The sequence below is a fragment of the Schistocerca cancellata genome, chromosome 3, assembly GCF_023864275.1.
Source record: "Schistocerca cancellata isolate TAMUIC-IGC-003103 chromosome 3, iqSchCanc2.1, whole genome shotgun sequence".
NCBI classification, from domain to species: domain Eukaryota; kingdom Metazoa; phylum Arthropoda; class Insecta; order Orthoptera; family Acrididae; genus Schistocerca; species Schistocerca cancellata.
The window spans coordinates 804,139,616-804,160,346 of record NC_064628.1 but is presented as its reverse complement, the minus strand read 5'-3'; the positions used below and the strand labels follow the sequence as shown (position 1 = coordinate 804,160,346).

The window sequence follows — 20,731 nt, the reverse complement described above, 5'->3', positions numbered from 1 at the left end:
CTGAACTTTAGTATCCAACAACAAGAATTAAGGGCAGTTCAGTGCTTAAGACAACATGAGAACAGAGACTGCGGATGCTGTACTGCACCTGGTTTAATAGCATAATACTTATTGTGGTTGCTCTCTGCATCTAGCTCAGACATCTAGCTCACTCAGAAAAGGACAATTGTACAGAACAAAGGCAACAGAAATATGCAGAAGACCTCTCTCTCCAGTATTCATCTATTTCACATCTTAACACCGTCTCCATACTGAGAAAATCAAAATCTCTTAGAATCAAACAATGAAAAATCCAGGATGGAATGTAACAATACCAGAGAAGGAAAGTTGCTACTCACCATATAGTCGAGAGGCTGAGTTGCAATAGGCACAACAAAAAGATTCACACAATTATAACTTTTGGCCATTAAGGCCTTTGTCAGCGGTAGACACACACACACACACACACACACACACACACACACACAAAACTTGCACACAGATCTGCAGTCTCAGAGAACTGAAACCACACTGGGAGCAGCAGCACTAGTACGTGATGGGAGTGGAGACTGGATGGGGTAAGGAGGAGGCTGGGACAGGGAGGGGGAGGGATAGTATGGTGGGACTGGCAGACAGTGAAGTGTTGCAGTTTAGACAGAGAGCAGGAGAGAAGCTGTGGAGGGGGGGAGGGGGTAAGTAGTGGAAAGGAGGGAAATAAAAAGAAATTAAGAGACTGGGTGTGGTGATGAAATGGCGACTGTGTCGTGCTGGAATGGGAACAGGGAGGGGGATGGATGGGTGAGGACAGTGACTAACGAAGGTTGAGGCCAGGAGGGTTACAGGAACGTATGATGTGATGCATGGAAAGCTCCCACCTGTGCAATTCAGAAAAACTGGTGTTGGTGGGAAGGATCCACATGGCACACGCTGTGAAGCAGTCATTGAGATGAGGGATATCACGTTTGGCAGCGTGTTCAGCAACAGGGTGGTCCACTTCTTTTTTGGCCACAGTTTGCCGGTGGCCATTCATGCAGACAGACAGCTGTCATGCCTACATAGAATGCAGCACAGTGGTTTTAACTTATCTTGTAAATCACATGACTGGTTTCACGGGTAGCCCTACCTTTGATAGGATAGGTGATGTTAGTGAGCGGACTGGAGTAGGTGGTGGTAGGAGGGTGTATGGGACAGGTCTTGCATCTAGGTCTATTACAGGGGCATGAGCCATGAGGTAAGGGATTGGGAATAGGGGTTGTGTAAGGATGGACGAGTATATTGTGTAGGTTCGATGGACGGCAGAATACCACGGTACAAGGGGTGGGAAGGACATTTCTTATTACAGGGCACGACGAGAGGTAATCGAAACCCTGGGGGAGAATGTAATTCAGTTGCTCCAGTCCCGGATGGTACTGAGTTACGAGGGGAATACTCCTCTGTGGCCGGACTGTGGGACTTTGGGAGGTGGTGGGAGACTGGAAAGATAAGGCACAGGAGATTTGCTTTGTACAAGGATGGGAGGATAATTACGCTCAGTGAAGGCTTCAGTGAGACCCTCGGCGTATTTTGAGAGGGAATTCTCGTCACTGCAGATGAGACGACCATGGGTGGCTAGGCTGTACGGAACGGACTTCTTGGTATGGAATGGGAGGCAGCTGTCAAAGTGGAGGTATTGCTGGTGGTTAGTAGGTTTGATATGGACGGAGGTACTGATGTAGCCATCTCTGAGGTGGATGTCAACATCTTGGAAGATGGCTTGTTGGGTTGAGTAGGACCAGGTGAAGCAAATGGGGGAGAGGTTGTTGAAGTTCTGGAGGAATGTGAATAAGGTGTCCTCACCTTCAATCCAGATACCAAAGATGTCATCAATGAATCTGAACCAGGTGAGGGGTTTAGGATTCTGGGTTTTTAGGAAGGATTCCTCTAGATGGCCCATGAATAGGTTAGCATAGGATGGTGCCATGTGGGTGCCCATAGCCATACCACGGATTTGTTTGTAGGTAATGCCTTCAAAGGAGAAGTAATTGTGGGTGAGGATATAGTTGGTCATGGAGACTAGGAAGTAGGTTGTTAGTTTGGAATCCATATGGCATCTGGACAGGTAGTGTTCAATAGCAGTAAGACCATGGGCATTAGGTATGTTAGTGAACAGGGAGGTGGCATCAATAGTGACAATCAAGGCACCGTGTGGTAAAGGGGAGAAGAACTATAGAGAGTCGGTTAAGGACTCAAACCTGCTACCCACAGTAATATACATATACTTATTAGTGATTACTTATTCTCTACTTTGACCCTTGTGACTCTTCGCCAATTTTAGTGAGTTTTTGCCTTCCGCTATCGGCGTCTTCCTCAGATTTCATCTCTTTTTTTTCCCCTTATGCATTCTTTTTGTCCTTTTCGTAATTTTCACATGTATTTGGGTGTATTTTTCTGACATAATTCTACTTTCTTACATATTTTTTTTCACCACCATGGATCTTGCTCCTTCCACCTGTGTCAATACAGAAAAGTTTCCTTATCCCCAGCCAGATCCCAGTCCCACATACTGTTCCTGCATTGTTGCTTGGCTCATGAAACCCCCTACTGGCCTTACCATCAAATTACCCATCTCTGGTTGCCACCCCTCCTTCCACAATGACCTCCACCTGTTCAGATTCCGCCAATCCTTAGCCCTCACCAACATAGTATTGCAAAACCATATCAACCAAGCCCAATCCTCCTTCCAGTACCTTCTCTCCATCCGCAAAATTCTCGTGTTATGTAATCCCAAATTCCTGGAACCCATACACACACTGAAACTCTTGTCCTGCAGGAATTTGAGCAAAATGCACAACGGCACCTCAAAAAGCTCTCCATCCTGCTCAGTTCCTACTCCTGCCTCTGAGTACAACTGTCCACTACTCCTACAACTACTTCCAAACCTCCCCCACACCCCCTCATAGCTGACAAACCCTGTCTCGCTGACCTACTACACTTACCACCCCCCCCCCCCCGCCCCCTCCAAAACTCCCTCCCGCCACCACACAGAACCCAGAACCTAAACAGACATGCAACACAGTTATGAACCTTTCCTCCAGAAGCCTTAGTGCCACAGAAATATCAGTCCTTTCCAAAGGCCTCACGTTTTGCCCCACTCCCAAATTCAGCCATGCAGGACTAGTTAAAGATGTTCTCTCCTCCAGGAGCAACTGAATTACATTCGCCGCCAGGGTTTCGATTATCTCTCGTCGTGCCCTGAAATGAGAAATGTCCTACCCACTATCCTTCCCACCCCTCCTACTGTGGTGCTCTGCCGTCCATCGAACCTACACAATATACACGTCCCTCGTTACACAGCCCCTGCTTCCAAACCCCTACCTCATGGCTCATACCTCTGTAATAGACCTAGATGCAAGACCTGTCCAATACATCCTCCTACCACCACCTACTCCAGTACGGTCATTATCACTACCTTTCACATCAAAGGCAGGGCTACCTGTGAAACCAGTCATGTGATCTACAAGCTAAGCTGCAACCACTGTGCTGCATTCTATGTAGGCATGACAACCAACAAGCTGTCTGTCCGCATGAACGGCCACCGACAAACTGTGGCCAAAAAACAAGTGGACCACCCTGTTGCTGAATACGCTGCCAAACATGATATCCCTCATCTCAATGACTGCTTCACAGCCTATGCCATATGGATCCTTTCCACCAACACCAGTTTTTTTGAATTGCACAGGTGGGAACTTTCCATGCAACACATCCTACGTTCCTGTAACTCTCCTGGCCTCAACCTTCGTTAGTCACTGTCCTCACCCATCCATCCCCCTCCCTGTTCCCATTCCAGCACGACACAGTCGCCATTTCATCACCACACCCAGTCTCTTAATTTCTTTTTATTTCCCTCCTTTCCACTACTTACCCCCTCCCCCCTCCACAGCTTCTCTCCTGCTCTCCATCTAAACTGCAACACTTCACTGTCTGCCAGTCCCACCATACTATCCCTCCCCCTCCCCGCCCCAGCCTCCTCCTTACCCCCACCCAGTCTCCACTCCCATCACACACTGGTGCTGCTGCTTGCAGTGTGGCTTCAGTTCTCTGAGACTGCAGATGTGTGTGTAAGTTGCGTTTGCGTGCATGTGTGCCTCTGTCTACTGCTGACAAAGGCCTTAATGGCCGAAAGCTATAATTGTGTGAATCCTTTTGTTGTGCCTATCACGACTCAGCATCTCTGCTGTATGTTGAGTAGCAAAATCTCTTAGAATTAACAGCAAAAAAATTAAATGTCCACACTTATGATACAGGACATAAAATGAGTCTCTGTGTTCATACAACAGAATTATTTTTAGATAAAAGACAGCCCTTTTCATCAGGGGATTCAAATATAAAACATGTAAGTGTAAACATTGCTCGTGAAGTCTTACATGGAAACCAGACGCAGATATTGATTCGATGTCAGAAATTATATGACTAGATGTTTTTTTGTCATTCATGTTACAGAACCTGAAGACAGTATTGAGAGTCTAAACTAATAGTCTAAATAAAAAGCTATAAAAATGGCTGTTGGAATACCATTTTTAACATTCAAATTTAAAACTTGCAAACACACATAAAATACAAGCAACACTCCTCCACTCTGCTAGAAAAGTGTACTTGGGCTAAGTAGTTTCTAAATGTATTTTATGGCTAGTGTACAAGTGCAAACATAAGATTAATGACGTATGAAATTGATGTGGAACTGTAAACATGTTTATACTGATATCGTATTTCCCAATTTTAACTTAATCAAGCAGCACAAAAATGACATTCTTTTGATAGTCCTTTAAAGCACTGACATATCCAAGCATGGCATTTTCCCAGCACACAAACTGTAATACAAAAACTGCCAAATATGGCATTTTTGTATTGGAATATCAGAATTCAACATGGCGTAAAAATAAATTTAGGGTTTACAAGTAGCACTACAGGTGACCAAGCAACAAAACAGACAAGACATTCATTCAAGCTGAATGAAAGTTCCTGCAGCTAGAAAAATGTTCATTGCTGTGCATGCGTAGTAACGCCCATTTTCTGTCACCTGAAAGTAGCTCTGGTAGCTGCTTAAACGAACCTAACCTTTGCAACTTACAAAAATCATACAAACATTAGAAACTTAAGTTTTCCATATGTTATATATCTCAGCTGTATGCAGCTTAGGTCCCACATGGACTAATCAATGTCTTCTTGATCCATTGCATGCCATTTTTCAATTTTCTGCACAGAACAGGAATCCCTACAAAGGTTTAATGTGTAAAGTAACTAAGATATTCCTACACTATCTTGCAAATTATCTCAAAGACCGATTTGCTTCCAAACACCATGGAGCTCTTAATGGAATTTAATAATGTGCCATTCACTAAAAAGTGCTAAGAATGACCAACTCAAATATTTACTGACTACAATTAATAAAACACGAGTGATACATACATAAGAAGGACACCAACTTAATATAATTGTTATTACTCATTGGATGGAAAAAAACGCCTTGGCATGGATGTGCCTCATGTTCAGCACAGCTAGAATTTTAAAATTATGTCAATTACCCCCCCCCCCCCTCCTTTTAGCAGAATTCTCTGACTTAAAAAGCCTTCCATGATTAGCAACACATTTAAAGCTATCTTACTCTTTTTAGTTTTGCTTGCAATCTACAGAAATTTTATGAAATTGTATATTGAAGTTCCCAAAAAGAAGCTTGTGGTGAACAGTTGTGATATATAGTTCATTCGAATATTTTATTTATTTATCTGTTTTTCTATTTGGACAATATTTTACTGAACACAATATTAATTTGAGTATCTGATATTACACTTAATGGAGGGAGATAAATCTAGAACATGTAACACTGATAAAACTGCATAAAAAATTGATTAGAATTTGCAAATGAGACAACTATTAAAAAATTAATTGGTTAGTCACAGGTGAAAGCTTTTCTGCGATCTTAGAAAGCTACATCTCTTCACATTTTTTGACAGCCCATATGTAAATATTGTTGCCATTCTTCAATGCCTGTTTTTTATTAATTTTTTCCCCCTATAGGTTGACTTTGAATGTAATAGCAATACTAATAATACTAACAGAAATTATTTTCTTCACTTACTAATAGGATGTGTGACAACACTGAGATCTTGGACCACAGAGACTGTCAGATCCTCTCCACTCCCCAGGACAGGTACAGCGCCAGAGGACTCCCCATTCATTTCTGGATCTCCATCCATTTCTGAAGATTCCCACTCTATTTCACCTGAAAGTAGCCTTTCAATCATCAACTGAAAACACACAAGTGTATACAGAACAATCAAATTTCTAGGACAGAAAGGTGGTCAGCATCAGTCACAACATCATCTGTCTCTCTTATTGCATTGCAGATTTAGAGTTCAACAGACAATGTTGCTATCATCTGTGCCTATAAATAGTCACGTAAACAGAAATCTCTGTTGAAATTTAGAACTGCAATGTAATTTTTAAAAAATGGCATTATGACTGACGCTGACCTTCCTTATGTCCTGGATTACATCATGGTCATGGGGCACAACCACTCCCAAAAAATCGAACATAATAAAATTTCTTATGTTCACAGAAACCTGAAACAATGTATAGTCAAAATTTCTAAAGATACGTAATTCACTTATTTAAAAAATGAAAACAAACTCACTGTCTGAGCTGTCAAATACAACTGCAGGTTCTGGTTCAAACCTGACTTGGTGTATAACAGTTCGAAGATTTTCTGATAGCCAATCTGAATCGTACCATGATGCAAGTTCTTTGTCCTTTACTGTCTTCTTACGAGAAGTTCTCGATGCTTGGCATACCTAAACAGCAAAAATATAGAATATTATCTGAGAAGTAAGAACCGATTTTAACAACAAATATCTGAAATAAAATTCCATGAAAGTTACAACTTGTTAACTGCTACAGTTATAACCAAAAGGGAGACCAATACATCATGATCTACGTAACAAATTGTCTCGACAAGATCACAGAGAAAGTAAATGGCTTTTTATTCTCTGACATGGTGAACCCTGGAGATGCTAAAAGGTATCAGATAGATTATATAATGGTACAAGGGTGACGTACTTGAGGACAATATTCTGGAAATGGAAGAGAATGTAGATGATGACGAAATGGGAGATATGATACTGCGTGAAGAGTCTGACAGAGCACTGAAAGACCTGAGTCGAAACAAGGCCCCGGGAGTAGACAACATTCCATTAGAACTACTGATGGCCTTGGGAGAGCCAGTCCTGATAAAACTCTACCATCTGGTGAGCAAGATGTATGAGACAGGTGAAATACCGTCAGACTTCAAGAGGAATATAATAATTCCAATCCCAAAGAAAGCAGGTGTTGACAGATGTGAAAATAACCGAACAATCAGTTTAATAAGACACAGCTGCCAAATACTAACACGAATTCTTTACAGACAAATGGAAAAACTAGTAGAAACCGCCCTCGGGGAGGATCAGTTTGGATTCCGTAGAAATATTGGAACACGTGAGGCAATACTGACCTTACGACTTATCTTAGAAGAAAGATTAAGGAAAGGCAAACCTACATTTCTAGCATTTGTAGACTTAGAGAAAGCTTTTGACAATGTTGACTGGAATACTCTCTTTCAAATTCTGAAGGTGGCAGGGGTAAAATACAGGGAGCGAAAGGCTATTTACAATTTGTACAGAAACCAGATGGCAGTTATAAGAGTCGAGGGACATGAAAGGGAAGCAGCGGTTGGGAAGGGAGTGAGACAGGGCTGTAGCCTCTCCCCGATGTTATTCAGTCTGTATATTGAGCAAAAGCAGTAAAGGAAACAAAAGAAAAATTCGGAGTAGGTATTAAAATCCATGGAAAAGAAATAAAAACATTGAGGTTCGCCGATGACATTGTAATTCTGTCAGAGACAGCTAAGGACAGGTAAGGACTTGGAATGTGTGGACAGTGTCTTGAAAGGACGATATAAGATGAACATCAACAAAAGCAAAAACAAGGATAATGGAATGTAGTCAAATTAAGTCTGGTGGTGATGAGGGAATTAGATTAGGAAATGATACACTTAAAGTAGTAAAGGAGTTTTGCTATTTGGGGAGCAAAGTAACTGATGATGGTCGAAATAGAGAGGATATAAAATGTAGACTGGCAATGGCAAGGAAAGCGTTTCTGAAGAAGAGTAATTTGTTAACATCGAATATAGATTTAAGTGTCAGGAAGCCATTTCTGAAAGTATTTTTGTGGAGTGTAGCCATGTATGGAAGTGAAACGTGGAAGATAAATAGTTTGGACAAGAAGAGAATAGAAGCTTTCAAAATGTGGTGCGACAGAAGAATGCTGAAGATTAGATGGGTAGATCACGTAACTAATGAGGAGGTATTGAATAGAATTGGGGAGAAGAGGAGCTTGTGGCACAACTTGACTAGAAGAAGGGATCAGTTGGTAGGACATGTTCTGAGACATCGAGGGATCACCAGTTTATTACTGGAGGGCAGCGTAGAGGGTAAAAATCGTAGAGGGAGACCAAGAGATGAATACACTAAGCAGATTCAGAAGGATGTAGGCTGCAGTAAGTACTGAGAGATGAAGAAGCTTGCACAGGATAAAGTAGCATGGAGAGCTGCATCAAACCAGTCTCAGGACTGAAGACCACAACGAGAACAAGAACGACATGGTGAAACACGATTTTCTCTAAATCGTAGTTCTTAAAGAAGAAAACTGAAGGAATGATAAACTAGGTACACCCTTAAATGGGTTTATTACTAGTTCTAAAAGTAACTGAAAGATGATTTGAAAATATACATGCGTTGAGAAGTCATGTTCCTCATCTTCAATTATGTAACTGTTTACAATACCACATATCCCCGTCTAAAATGGGGCACACTTAGGTCTAATCACTGTAGAGAACTCAAGAGTTAGTTCAACAAGTCAGCATAATATTTTTGTTCTTTAACATCCACAGTTGGAAAAATAACTGTTTTTCTATTATCATTCGTGTATTTCCTTTTGTTAGTCTGTGACTGAACCTGAGGTCATCCACTAATGATGCATGGGCTGCATGTCTAATTGCTGCATACTTGGAAGTTTGTGCTTGGACTCTATTCTTCTTACAATTACTAAAAACAATTTCGTAATTTTGTAAGATGTGCATGTATAACTGGCTGTAGAATTTGGTGAGGGAGTGAGTCTGCGAGTTTATTCAGTATTCCGTAACTGGCTGAACCCACACATTAATGATTAGATTCCACACAGCTACCAAATCACAGTGATGTTGATTGCTATATTTTATCTTTTTTCCAAATAGTCCTAGATTAAGATCAGGTGATTTAGCAGGCTAACCATGGTGTGATAGGAAGTCTTCATCAAACCAGAAATGTATGAGAAGTCTTCATCAAACCAGAAATGTATGAGGTGTGATCAGAAAGTACCGTATTTACTCGAATCTAAGCCGCACTCGAATCTAAGCCGCACCTGAAAAATGAGACTCGAAATCAAGGAAAAAAAAAATTTCCCGAATCTAAGCCGCACCTGAAATTTGAGACTCGAAATTCAAGGGGAGATAGAAGTTTTAGGCCACACCTCCAAATCGAAACAAAGTTGGTCCATTGTAATATGAGACACAATTTAGGTCGAATGAATGACAATACAGCTACAGTAGTTTGGTTCGAGTCGTAAGCTTAGCAGTTAAGCTTTACCACGTAGCCATTGCTATGCGTCAGGCGCTCCGTCCGTATTTTACGGGTACCCTTCCTTTTTCACGTGCTTCGTCTGGTTTGAATCGATTGCCTATTTTGCTTTGATCTGATAAGTGCCGTTTTCTTTGTTATAGGTGTTTGCGTCACTCTTAAGCTGAAAATGCATTACTGCACTGTGTCATGCATTGTTTGTCGCATTCTGATAGTGCGTGTTTACGGCCTGTCGCGGCTCGCGGCATGGCTTGCTTTTGTGCGCGGTACCGCCGCGTACAATTAAAACAAAAAAAGAGAGGAATCGTCTCATTAGCGAAACAATGGCAAGAGACTGCTATTTGTTGTTATTTACACTTCTGCTTTCTTTGATAATGATCAACAAGAATCAAATAATAGACTGCGTATGATAGAACATGTTCTGAACGAGAGTTAGGCGAAAATTTTTCTCCGTTTGAAAATCTTTGCGGCCGCTTCTTTATTACATCAAATTCTGCACAGAAATTAGTCATCTTAGATTTAAAAATCTAGTCACTTGCCGTGCTTCATTTCAGACTGTATCATTAATAGGCATAAGAATAATACGAATATAAACATGACACGATACGTATATTCTTCCGCGTTTGCTGTTGTCTTACTCTAGTTTCGTAGTTTATTAGGCAGACAGGATTTAAATGAGATAGCAGCAAACACGAAAGAATACATGGTAAAATGTTTATATTCGTATTATTCTTATGGTGAAGAGAATACTGTATGTGATTCAAATTTCATCAGGTTCCTATTAGCAACCATCTCTTCTCACAGATAGGAAAAAATTCAGAACGTGGAGTTGGCCATATTGACAAACATCCCAAACAGTCTTGCCAGTCAGATTTTCGTAGTACACTGAAATTGTGCTACATTCGAAGATGAACAATACGGAATTTGTATTTTCTTCGTTGGATAATGTATGAAAATGCAGTGGTCGAAACTCGCGGTGGAGAAAAAAAACTCGCCTTCCACTTTTTTTTTTTTTTAATTTATTTACTGACGCAGAGGTTTTGGCGCCAGTATTTATCTTTGTGCCTACAAAGCATGCCTGTGTCGCGCTACATATATTCAACGGCAGAAGTTAGTTGTGGCGGCACGTACCAACATTTTTCATAACTTCCGCTTGCTTTGCACTCGATTCTAAGCCGCAGGCGGTTTTTTGGATTACGAAAACCGGAAAAAAAGTGCGGCTTAGATTCGAGTAAATACGGTAACTGAAAATTTTGTTTTTCTTACACTGAATGAAAGCTGCTAATTCTTGAGAGTAAGCTGATATTTTTAACAAGAAATGACATTAAAGAATATGTTTATATTGGAACATCAATGTCAGAAAACCCTGACTAATGAACAAGGGTCAACAAGAGGTTCGTGAACTTACATCACTTATTGTCTGAACTGTCCACTGTAATACTAGAAGGCATATGATTTACATAAATAAGGAACAGGAGTAGCCCCAGCACTGATCCCTAGAACACTCCCCATGTAGCTGTGCCCCAGTTGGACTCCACATCATAGCATTTCCCATTACTGTGGAAAATGACCTTTTGCTGTCTGCTCTTAAAGTAAGGGGTGAACCAATTGTGAGCTATCACCATATTCCATAATGGTACAAATCCTGAGGCAAAATTTTTTGATCAACGTAATCAGATGCATTAGTTAAATAAAAGACGGCGCATACTGTTCTAAACTTCTTTTTTAAATTCCATCCAACACTGATAGTTACGTATCTGGCTGTTAGAGAGCATCAGGTACTACATTTGTAGCCTGGCCACTGTGTTGTGGTTGAGGTGGTTGCCACTGGATATTGTATTAACTGTGTACAGCTTTTGGTACTTGACAACAAAATTAATGCTTTAAGATTCTCTCCTGTACTGTTGTTTAGGCAATGCTTCCAAAACAGGACTGCTTTAGCAATCCTGTGTTTGACACTGAACTTAGCGGCTCAAAGTGAAGAAGAATGTGATGTTGCTTCATTAGAGACTAAGTGATGATAGTTCATTGGTTGAGCGATACATGCTCGCCAGTTGTATGAAATAAGTACATTCACTGTGTCCCAGCCAACTCCTCCAAGATTTATGTTAACAGAAAACTACTGTGAAATACGTGGTTATACTTCATAGCAACACAGACACTAAAAAAAGAGAAGACGTCAAGTTCCACGATATCTTAGTCAAAGTCAAGTGCACTCGGGATTTTATTACTGGAGATTTAAAAGTTACCTTTAAATGTCTATATACAATGTCATTCATTATGTGATATTTGTCATTAATAAAAAATATTATTTTTGGAACATAACTTGAAAAAAAAAGTTATTAAATTATGGGGTTAATAGAGGTGAGGAACAGAATTGGCCACAACCCAAGTGAAGGAACCTTCACAGTATTTGCCTGAAGTGGATAACCACAAAATGTAAATAATGATGGCTTAGGATTTGAATCCTCAATAAGTATCTTCAATAAAAATTAAGTGATTAGTTATTACATTCTGCAATTAGGTTCTTTCTGTAGAACAGACACATACTGATGCCCACCAAAAACCCTTGTCAGAATATGAGACTAAGAAACACTGTGCACACACAAAAGACCACTCAATATTTGATATGATTGTGGAGGAATCAGAAAATATAAAAATCTAATTTACGATAAACCTTGAAAATGCAGTGCAAATGATTAAGAGGGAAAATTGCAATGATACAACCAAGAGGAGTACGCTGGATCACTATGATAAAAACTGAAAGACTTTCCAAATCCACTCAGAATTCTTTACGAGTTAAAAATAGAAAATTATAGTAGAACAGTAGACACTGAAGGTAACTGACCAAGACTGACTCATAAAAGAAGCGGGGAAATAACTGAGGTAAGCAGATTTCAGATGAGGAAAAGAAACTGTATTAACTGTGAATGGTATTAATGGTAAGAGCTCGATGGGTATGGATAGATAAATAGCAATATTCCTCCCACAAGATGTTTTAGTTCATAACACAAGGAGATGAAGCACAGTTACCTGAGAAGATGCGAAGTCCTATTTAGATTTCATTTCCTTTTAAGATGTACTCTGAGTGAGTGTGAGTGTGTGTGTGTGCTAGCTTAACACTCTACCCCACACATTCCCTTCATTGTAATATAGAGAACTATGTTCATTCAACACCTGTCACATATTTCAAATTCTCCTTTCCTGAAAATATTGTGAAACTATCAAAAACTATTTCCTGGTCTTTCCTGATCAGGAAGAAAGTGTAATGATATTTAACCCTAAATTTCCTGTATTTATTCATTCCCATCAGCAATGTTTTCAATTTATTGTGCTACATATAAGGACTGGATTTGTTAGGGTAGTGAATCCCTATTATCTCTATTAGTTTGCCAATGTGCTTCTCTGCAGGCATGTTTCAAAATAGTTTTTGCACAGTTCAAAGTCTGTGTCTCTGCCTTGTAAGGTGATGAGTGCAGCAAAGTTAAAGCACTTTTCTTCTTCTGCTTCCATGAATAAGTCACTTGGAAATGCACATGTTTAATCTCATCGTACTTCGCATACATCATATGTTTACCATCACTATTATTATTAACAGAGCTAATAAAGGACGTTTTTAACTGAATATGTACACCAAACATTTAAGCACAAAATAACTCTCTCTGCTCCAGGTCATCATCACCAGGAATAAGAAACATCAAAAAACATCCTTCCCACTCCATCCATAGTGGTAGTCTGCCACCCACTCGCTCAACAAAATATTCTGGCCCACCTATATGCCATAGCTACACTCAGACCGTCATCACTTTGGTCATATCCCAGTGGAAGAGCCTGGTGCAACAGCTGTACTATGTATCCACCTGGCACTTCCTAATCCAGTCCAGACATCCTATCCCATCAGCGGCAGTGTCTCCAGCGAAAAGTATTGTCATATGCCAGTTCTGCTGTAACTTATGGATAGCCTTTTATCTGGACTACCAACACATTGTCCATCCAAATGAATGATCAAGAGCAAAGCTGACCACTCAGAGGCAGAACATCCCACTGAGCACATGTTCAACTTCAATAGTTGCTTAAACCATCTAACTCTTCCTTCCCTGCAAAACTAACTTTTCTTATTTAAATAGACGTCAATAAGACAGGTTTCAATCCTGTAATCCTCCGGGTCTAAATGTTTGCTTGCCCCCGCCTTACACCATGTTCCCCCTTTCCTGTTCCCTCCTTCCCACCTCGCACACAAATCTACACTCTCAAACTTTCCCCTCTACATTGTACCTCTTCCTCTGATCTATCTCCCCTTTTACAAACCCACTTCTTAACCTAAATATGTACCATGTACAATTCCTCTTGCCACTACCAGGGTCCTAAACAATCACTTTCCTCGTCGTGTGTGCCAACGACCAGTCGATCGCCTATCTAAGTGAGCTGAGTGGTTAATTCTATTCATTCCAGTCTCTCTCTTAGCACTTAAACTGTATCTATTACAACAAGCAGAGCATGAGGAAAATGGTTACAAGATCACAGATTTACATGAACCTCTCAAGAACCAACAAGAAACAAATTCATTATTTTATGAAATCACTTACTTTGAAATCAACTGTATAAATTAATAATTTAGTTATTTTCTATGTTCCTAACCAAGTTAACTGAATATATTTAAGTAACAATAATTAATAGTCACATTTTCTACATAAAAATTAGTATCTAAATAATAACTTAGCATTTAAAACTGTAAAAACCCCTCTCCTCTCCCTGTTGTTACCTGACAAACATCAAGATTTCATAAGCAGATAACTGCCCGGTTTTGTATGTGTATTCTCTCTGCTTTCTAGCAAGACAGAATATTTTTCTACCTTTAGTTGGCTACAGAAAACATTATTAGCAATGAATACTAGGACTTGTTCTCTAATGGCTAGAATGCACCCATCAACATGCAATGCTCTCCATGGCTTAATGCAAAACACATTTCAAATTTGGTTTATGAAGTGATTTTAAGCATACCTGTGACTGTTGATCTTCATGTTCAGCAGTGACAACTGCCATTTCCAACAAGTAAATTACAATTGACATGACATGTTCAGATACGGTGTGACCAACAACTGCTTTATGCAACACTACAAATGCTGCAGAATGAAATACGCGTGATCGTAAAATTTTGCGGGGATCTTCATATGCTTCATGGCAAGGTGCTGGTTCTCTAAATGGTGGCCAAGGAGTACTTGCAGACTTCAGTTTTCCTGCCTGGTGAACACTGAAATGTAAAGTGTATACATAATAAGAAATGAAACAAGAATTATGTTAAGTAGAAACATAACTTCCAATTTCAATAATAATAATAATAATAATAATAATAATAATAATACACAGAACAGCATATACAAATGTACTGCATAGAAGGAAAATGGCAATGCACAAAAAAATCTATTAGTAGCTGTACACAATATTTAATCTTGCCAATATTATTCAGGTTTTCACACAGCATGTGGGAAATGGTTCTCTACAAGCTCTAAATGATGGTATAATATCTAAAAACTTGTTTGTCATCTTCATTTGTGATGCTTATAAGCAACAGCAATGGCAAAGAATAGACTACTGAGGGTCTTCTACCAGTGTGACTAAGTATATCACAGACATGCTCTATTAATATCAGATCAATCTTCTAAGCCAAATACCAAACAAATCACCTCATTTTATACAACATGGGACTCATATAAGAAGTCAAATACTGAGTCCCTAAGTAGGTAAATGCCAACACTACACATAACATTCTATAAATGGACTGAACAGTAAGGCAGCAAATACATACTGCAAAACTCAAACATTTAGGTTCATAGTGTGGCTGTCAGGTATACAGTGAAATGTAAATTGTGTAAAATTTATACATGCATGTTGAAGTAATTAGTCTTTTGCTTACTTTTGCCTATCAATTTAATTGCAACTGCTATTAAAATGTTATACTGTATATGCATTCTTGGTAGTTTCATTAGTGTGGTGCAAAATAAATAATTACTTTTACTGGAACCCACAACTGGTGATATTGATGCGATAGCAAGTACACAATACTCACTCCCATCATTATTTGAATTTTACTGCAGCAATTTAAATACTTTTTTTGTTTTTATGGCAAACTCATAGAACGACACCACTATGGAAATATGACATGCACCAATGAAAATACCACATATACGGTTTTTGCAAGCGAAGTCCCACTCTATAATCAAAAATATTAACAACGAGATGATAAAATATCATTATGTTTTGGGATTGTTTGATAGCTAAGATGCTGAGCTGATTTCAGATTACATGTCCAAATTTTAACAGCTTCTCAAACACAGACTTTCAAGTCTTACCAGAGAATTTGAAGAATCAGAGTTACACAAAGTTAAAAAATTGCTAACCACAATGGAAATATGAGACAAAAAGCCTGCTACTTTGCTCCAAGGGATATGAGCTCTTGCCAGAACGCAAATAACTGACGATTTTTTTAAGAACTATATTTCTTCAACTATTACCAACCAACGCACATTCTATACTAACAGCTACTCAAGATGTAAATATTGACGCAGTGGTTTCTATGGTCAAAATCATAGAGATTACAATGCCCAGTCGGTTTGCGTATAGTACGGTAACTGTTTCGTCTCCATCTCAAGATGAGAGACCTTCCCATCTGGAACTAACAACCCAGATTCAGAAACTATGAACTGGAACACGGATCAAGGAGTATGTAGAAATCACTACGGCATGGACTAAAACAGCTTGCCGGTATCATCACAAATTTAAACAGCGTAAAGAAATGCACACTGCCATGTTCCTTTACATCTCAACAGTCTGCGAACATTCAGACAGAAAATCAGAACAATCAGATAGAAAATTAGTATGCTACTCACTTGCGGTGGCACGAAGTGAGGAAGGTGAATAATCTAACCACCTGTTCGTAACAGATCATAACACACATCTTTGATTGTTGGTAGACTCCAGAGCAGGTGTTTCTGTACTTCCAGCAGCAGTTCAGAAACAGCAGCTCTAAATTGCAAACTGTTCTGTAATATACACATATGGTGAAAGACTACTGAACCTCGATATAAGCCTCTCATGAAGGTTTCCATGGCCACTTCTTCTTGCAGATGTTTGTCAGCAAATTATTGGTGTTGATTTCTTCAGTCATTATGGTTATGGTCTGTTGCTTGGTTTTAAGCCAAAAAAGTTACTCAACTGAGAAATTTTTATTGCTAGTACAGGCTCCGTAGATGTACCTACATACAGTTTAGAGTTTTTGATTGACTCACAGCATAAATATCAAGACTTGTTAGAGAGATATCCTAACACACTCACAGAGAAATCAAATTACAATTCTCCTGAAGTTAATGTGCAACACACAATCACAACGGGACATCCAGGCGTATGCAACAGCCGGCAAAAAAAAACTTTCAGGAGATGATCAATGATCAACCTTGACACATGCTGTTTGTCTGAAAGCTGCTGATCTAGCCCCCTCCATCTCATTCCAACGAAATATGGAACTTGGCATCCCTGTGGAGACTATACAACTTTAAATGCTGTCACAGTGTCAGACCACTAGCCAATTTAAACACTTCAACCGCCACCTCTCCAAGAGAAAGACATTCTCTAAAGTTGACCTTATCCATTTCTGTTGCAACAAAAGGTGTGCCTAAAATAGATGTCATAACACCATTTGGATTTTTCAATTATTTGAAGATGCCACTTGGGCTACACAATGCAGCACAAACTGTCCAGCATTTTATTCACAGTTTTTTTTTAATGATTTGCCTTTTTTGTATTCCTGTTTAGATGACATTCTTGTTGTTTCAGCATCAGAGGAAGAACATATAATGTATCTGCAATAGCTCAATGGCTGGATAAATACCACCTTCACACTGGCATACGTAAATGCAGTTTTGGAGAGGAAAAGATAGCATTCTTGGGTTATCAAAGAGTTTCACAATTAGAAGAAAAAGTGAAAATAATCAAGGACTTCTCTCATACTAAGATAGTAACTGAATTAAGTTGTTTTTTTAGTACTGGTGAATTTTTACGGACGCATGCTTCCACATACTGTAGCAATCCAACAACCTTTAACTTTTGCTAGAACACCAAGAGGAAGAATAATTGCCCTGTTACTGATGAAACAGACAAATTGTTCAAGAAGTTTAAAGAAGAACTATCTACTGCAACTCAGCTTGCTCATCCCTCAAAAGATCTTCCCTTGCTTGGACTATGCTATAGGTACTTCTTTACACCAACTGAGAAAAGGAACAACTGAACCACTTTCATTTTTCTCCACATCTTTCACTAACACACAACACAACTACAATATTTATGATTACAAATTTTTGGCAGCATATTCGGAAGTCATACATTTTGGTTATCTTTTGGAAGGCATAGAATTCACAATATTCAGAGACCACAAGCCATCAACATTCGCCTTTAAACAGCGCCCAGAAAAAATAACACCCTGGCAACTGTGCCACCTGGAATTTCTGTCAGTCACTTCACCACAGATATTCAATATCTTCTTGGAGGAGAGAACATTCCTGCTTATACATGCTCCAGAGGTAGTGGACATCATGTTACAAGCTAGCATTTCATACACAGACATAGCAAAGTCACAAAGCAGTGAGCCGGAACTGATCAAAGTGAAGAATCCAGAGTCCTGTTCCTCAGTGTTTATAAAAATAATGTTATACTTTAGCGTTCTGATGCAGACCAATTCTTCATTTCACAAAGCGAGGAACGGTGAAGAGCTGCAGCATGTACAGTGTGATGCATGTAGTACAAACACGGAATTTTGCTAAGACAGCTGCTTAAACTTTTACACAGACACGAATGTTTAATTTATGGACATAGGCCTTCTATCTTTATCAGGCAGCCACATTCTTGGATTCCAAACCATTATCACAACATTTGCCACATGATGCTACCACAACCACATCTCTCTATAACACAGTGTCAAGGCACAAATGCAATTGCATTCAATCATAACAGTGGTGTCTAAAACACCTCATTATTTAGTACATACAATGTGAAGATGGTGCATGTCAAGTGAATAGCTGTTATAACAAGACTATAGTTTCACATAACCACATAAAACATATCAGACTCAGGGTTGTACTTACTAATCGCCAAATCGATCCATAGAGGTCTGAAAATCACGACGATGAACCGCACGCAGCAACACATGTATTGGATCGTATAATTGTTCCCACACTACTGGTCTAGGTACGTACATCCCCTGTTGCATGTGACCACTAGCCTCCAAGTTGGGTGCTTTGTACTCTGCCACCTATCGAAGCATTGCATTGAAATTTTATTATAAAGTTTTTAATCAAGATTAAATTACTAATATGTGTTTAAAAGAGAAATTAGAAACAACAGAAACATTCCATAATTATTTTAAATTAAAACCAAATCTTACAAATCAGGCTTTCACTATCTCAAGTACTGAAAATAAAAACTCACTTCAGCCAGGACAGATTCAAAGTCACGGCTCTGAGCAGTTCCACATCTTTCTGGCATGAGTTCTATTAACTGACTGTGAGTTTTGTCACCCATGCACAATAATGTTACCATTTCCAGTTGAGAAAGAGAGGCATCAGGCAAACCTGTGAACAAAGAATTTATGATGAACTTCTACACAAAATGAATAAAACAATTAAATAAAAAAGATATCTCATCTTCCCCCCTTATGTTGTGTACCATCCACATCCTCATGCAACACTTTTTTTATTTACCGTGTGCATACTAAATACATACATTACTCAATTCAAAGGTGCATTGTGAGCCTCACTTCACAGAGTTTCAAATGTAATACTTCCTCTATCTTTAATTAAAGCTACACAAAGTAGATTCACTGCAATAGTAGAACTAGCTAAATCATTTCTGGTGGATGATTAATTTTATCAGAACAAAGAATTTATTTCCTAGCACAAATATAGAAGATGGTGGATTACAAGGTGCCAAAGTGAATAATAAGAAGATTACTGTGTTCCATAGAAACAGATTGATGAGGATCCCAAAGGTTATCAACTAGCCGCAGTGTAATTAACAAAGTTAAACAAGAAAGAAAAATACATTTGTCGAATCCAGTCATTATACCCTTTTGTCAGCAATGAAAACGCAGAATGTGTCCTCCCTGAAACAACAGGTGTCAATAAATTCCTTACAGCAGAAAGCATCAAAAATTTACCCTCTATACTACAGATTTGAAAATTCCAAAGAAATGAAAGTACAAGGGTGCTGAATCTGAACTATAAGGTGGACATAGAGGGAAGAGAAATTTTGCAAATTTGTAATGTGACATGACAATACCACTGAAAGTGAAAAATTATTTTCTTCTCTTTATTGAGACTCAAGCTATCACTCCAGTCAGTGCCATCATACAGTTTTCTGAATGGACAGGCTAAGTTTTTCTTGGATAGGGCTGCCTATGTTGCCACCTCATAAGGACTCATTCATGGTGGGAACATTCCTCATTCCTGTTGCAAACATAGTTATAAACATTCTAAGTGTCTAATGTTGGTTTAGCAGGCCATGGCAGATCTGCATATGGATATTTTTCTGCTGGATAAGTATTTACATTATCCACCTTGCAATAATCCCACTTTTCAAACATATTTTCCATAGCATTCCAACTGATTTTAACCCTTTCATTAGCACCCTGTAGTCTTGCAGTTAGCTTTGCTAACACTCAATCACCAGGCCCAGGATTCTAGTTTCAGCCAGTTTGGGGATTTTCTATGCTCGTGACTGGGTGTATGTGTAGCTATCATCATCATCATCATCATCAACATCATCATCATCATCATCATCAACATCATCATCATCAACATCATCATCATCAACAACAACACACAAGTCACCAAAGTGGCATCAAATAAAAAACCTTGCACTAGGCAGCTGAATTCCCCAGGATGGACTCAGGGCCAGAATGCTATACGTATTTCATTTCATTAACCCTTTTACAATCCACTGTCAGATCATTCCCACATAACGGTTTTACCTTCAACTCAGATAACATCAAATTTACTTTCTCTTTGTAACTGTTTTTT

At 39.2% G+C, this 20,731-nt stretch overlaps 1 protein-coding gene across 2 annotated transcripts in view; it reads right to left on the bottom strand.

Annotated features, from left to right (window-relative positions):
• The window catches only part of LOC126175863 (E3 ubiquitin-protein ligase Ubr3), a 281,912-nt gene that overhangs the window by 105,179 nt on the left and 156,002 nt on the right, over window positions 1-20,731 (bottom strand). For both annotated transcript variants that reach the window (XM_049922876.1, XM_049922877.1), the window contains exons 13-17: window positions 19,143-19,285; window positions 18,800-18,966; window positions 14,667-14,916; window positions 6,650-6,806; window positions 6,095-6,238 (exon numbers count right to left, since the gene is read on the bottom strand). In XM_049922876.1, the coding sequence (XP_049778833.1) occupies window positions 6,095-6,238; window positions 6,650-6,806; window positions 14,667-14,916; window positions 18,800-18,966; window positions 19,143-19,285 (861 nt within the window). The remainder of the gene's footprint in view (window positions 1-6,094; window positions 6,239-6,649; window positions 6,807-14,666; window positions 14,917-18,799; window positions 18,967-19,142; window positions 19,286-20,731) is intronic.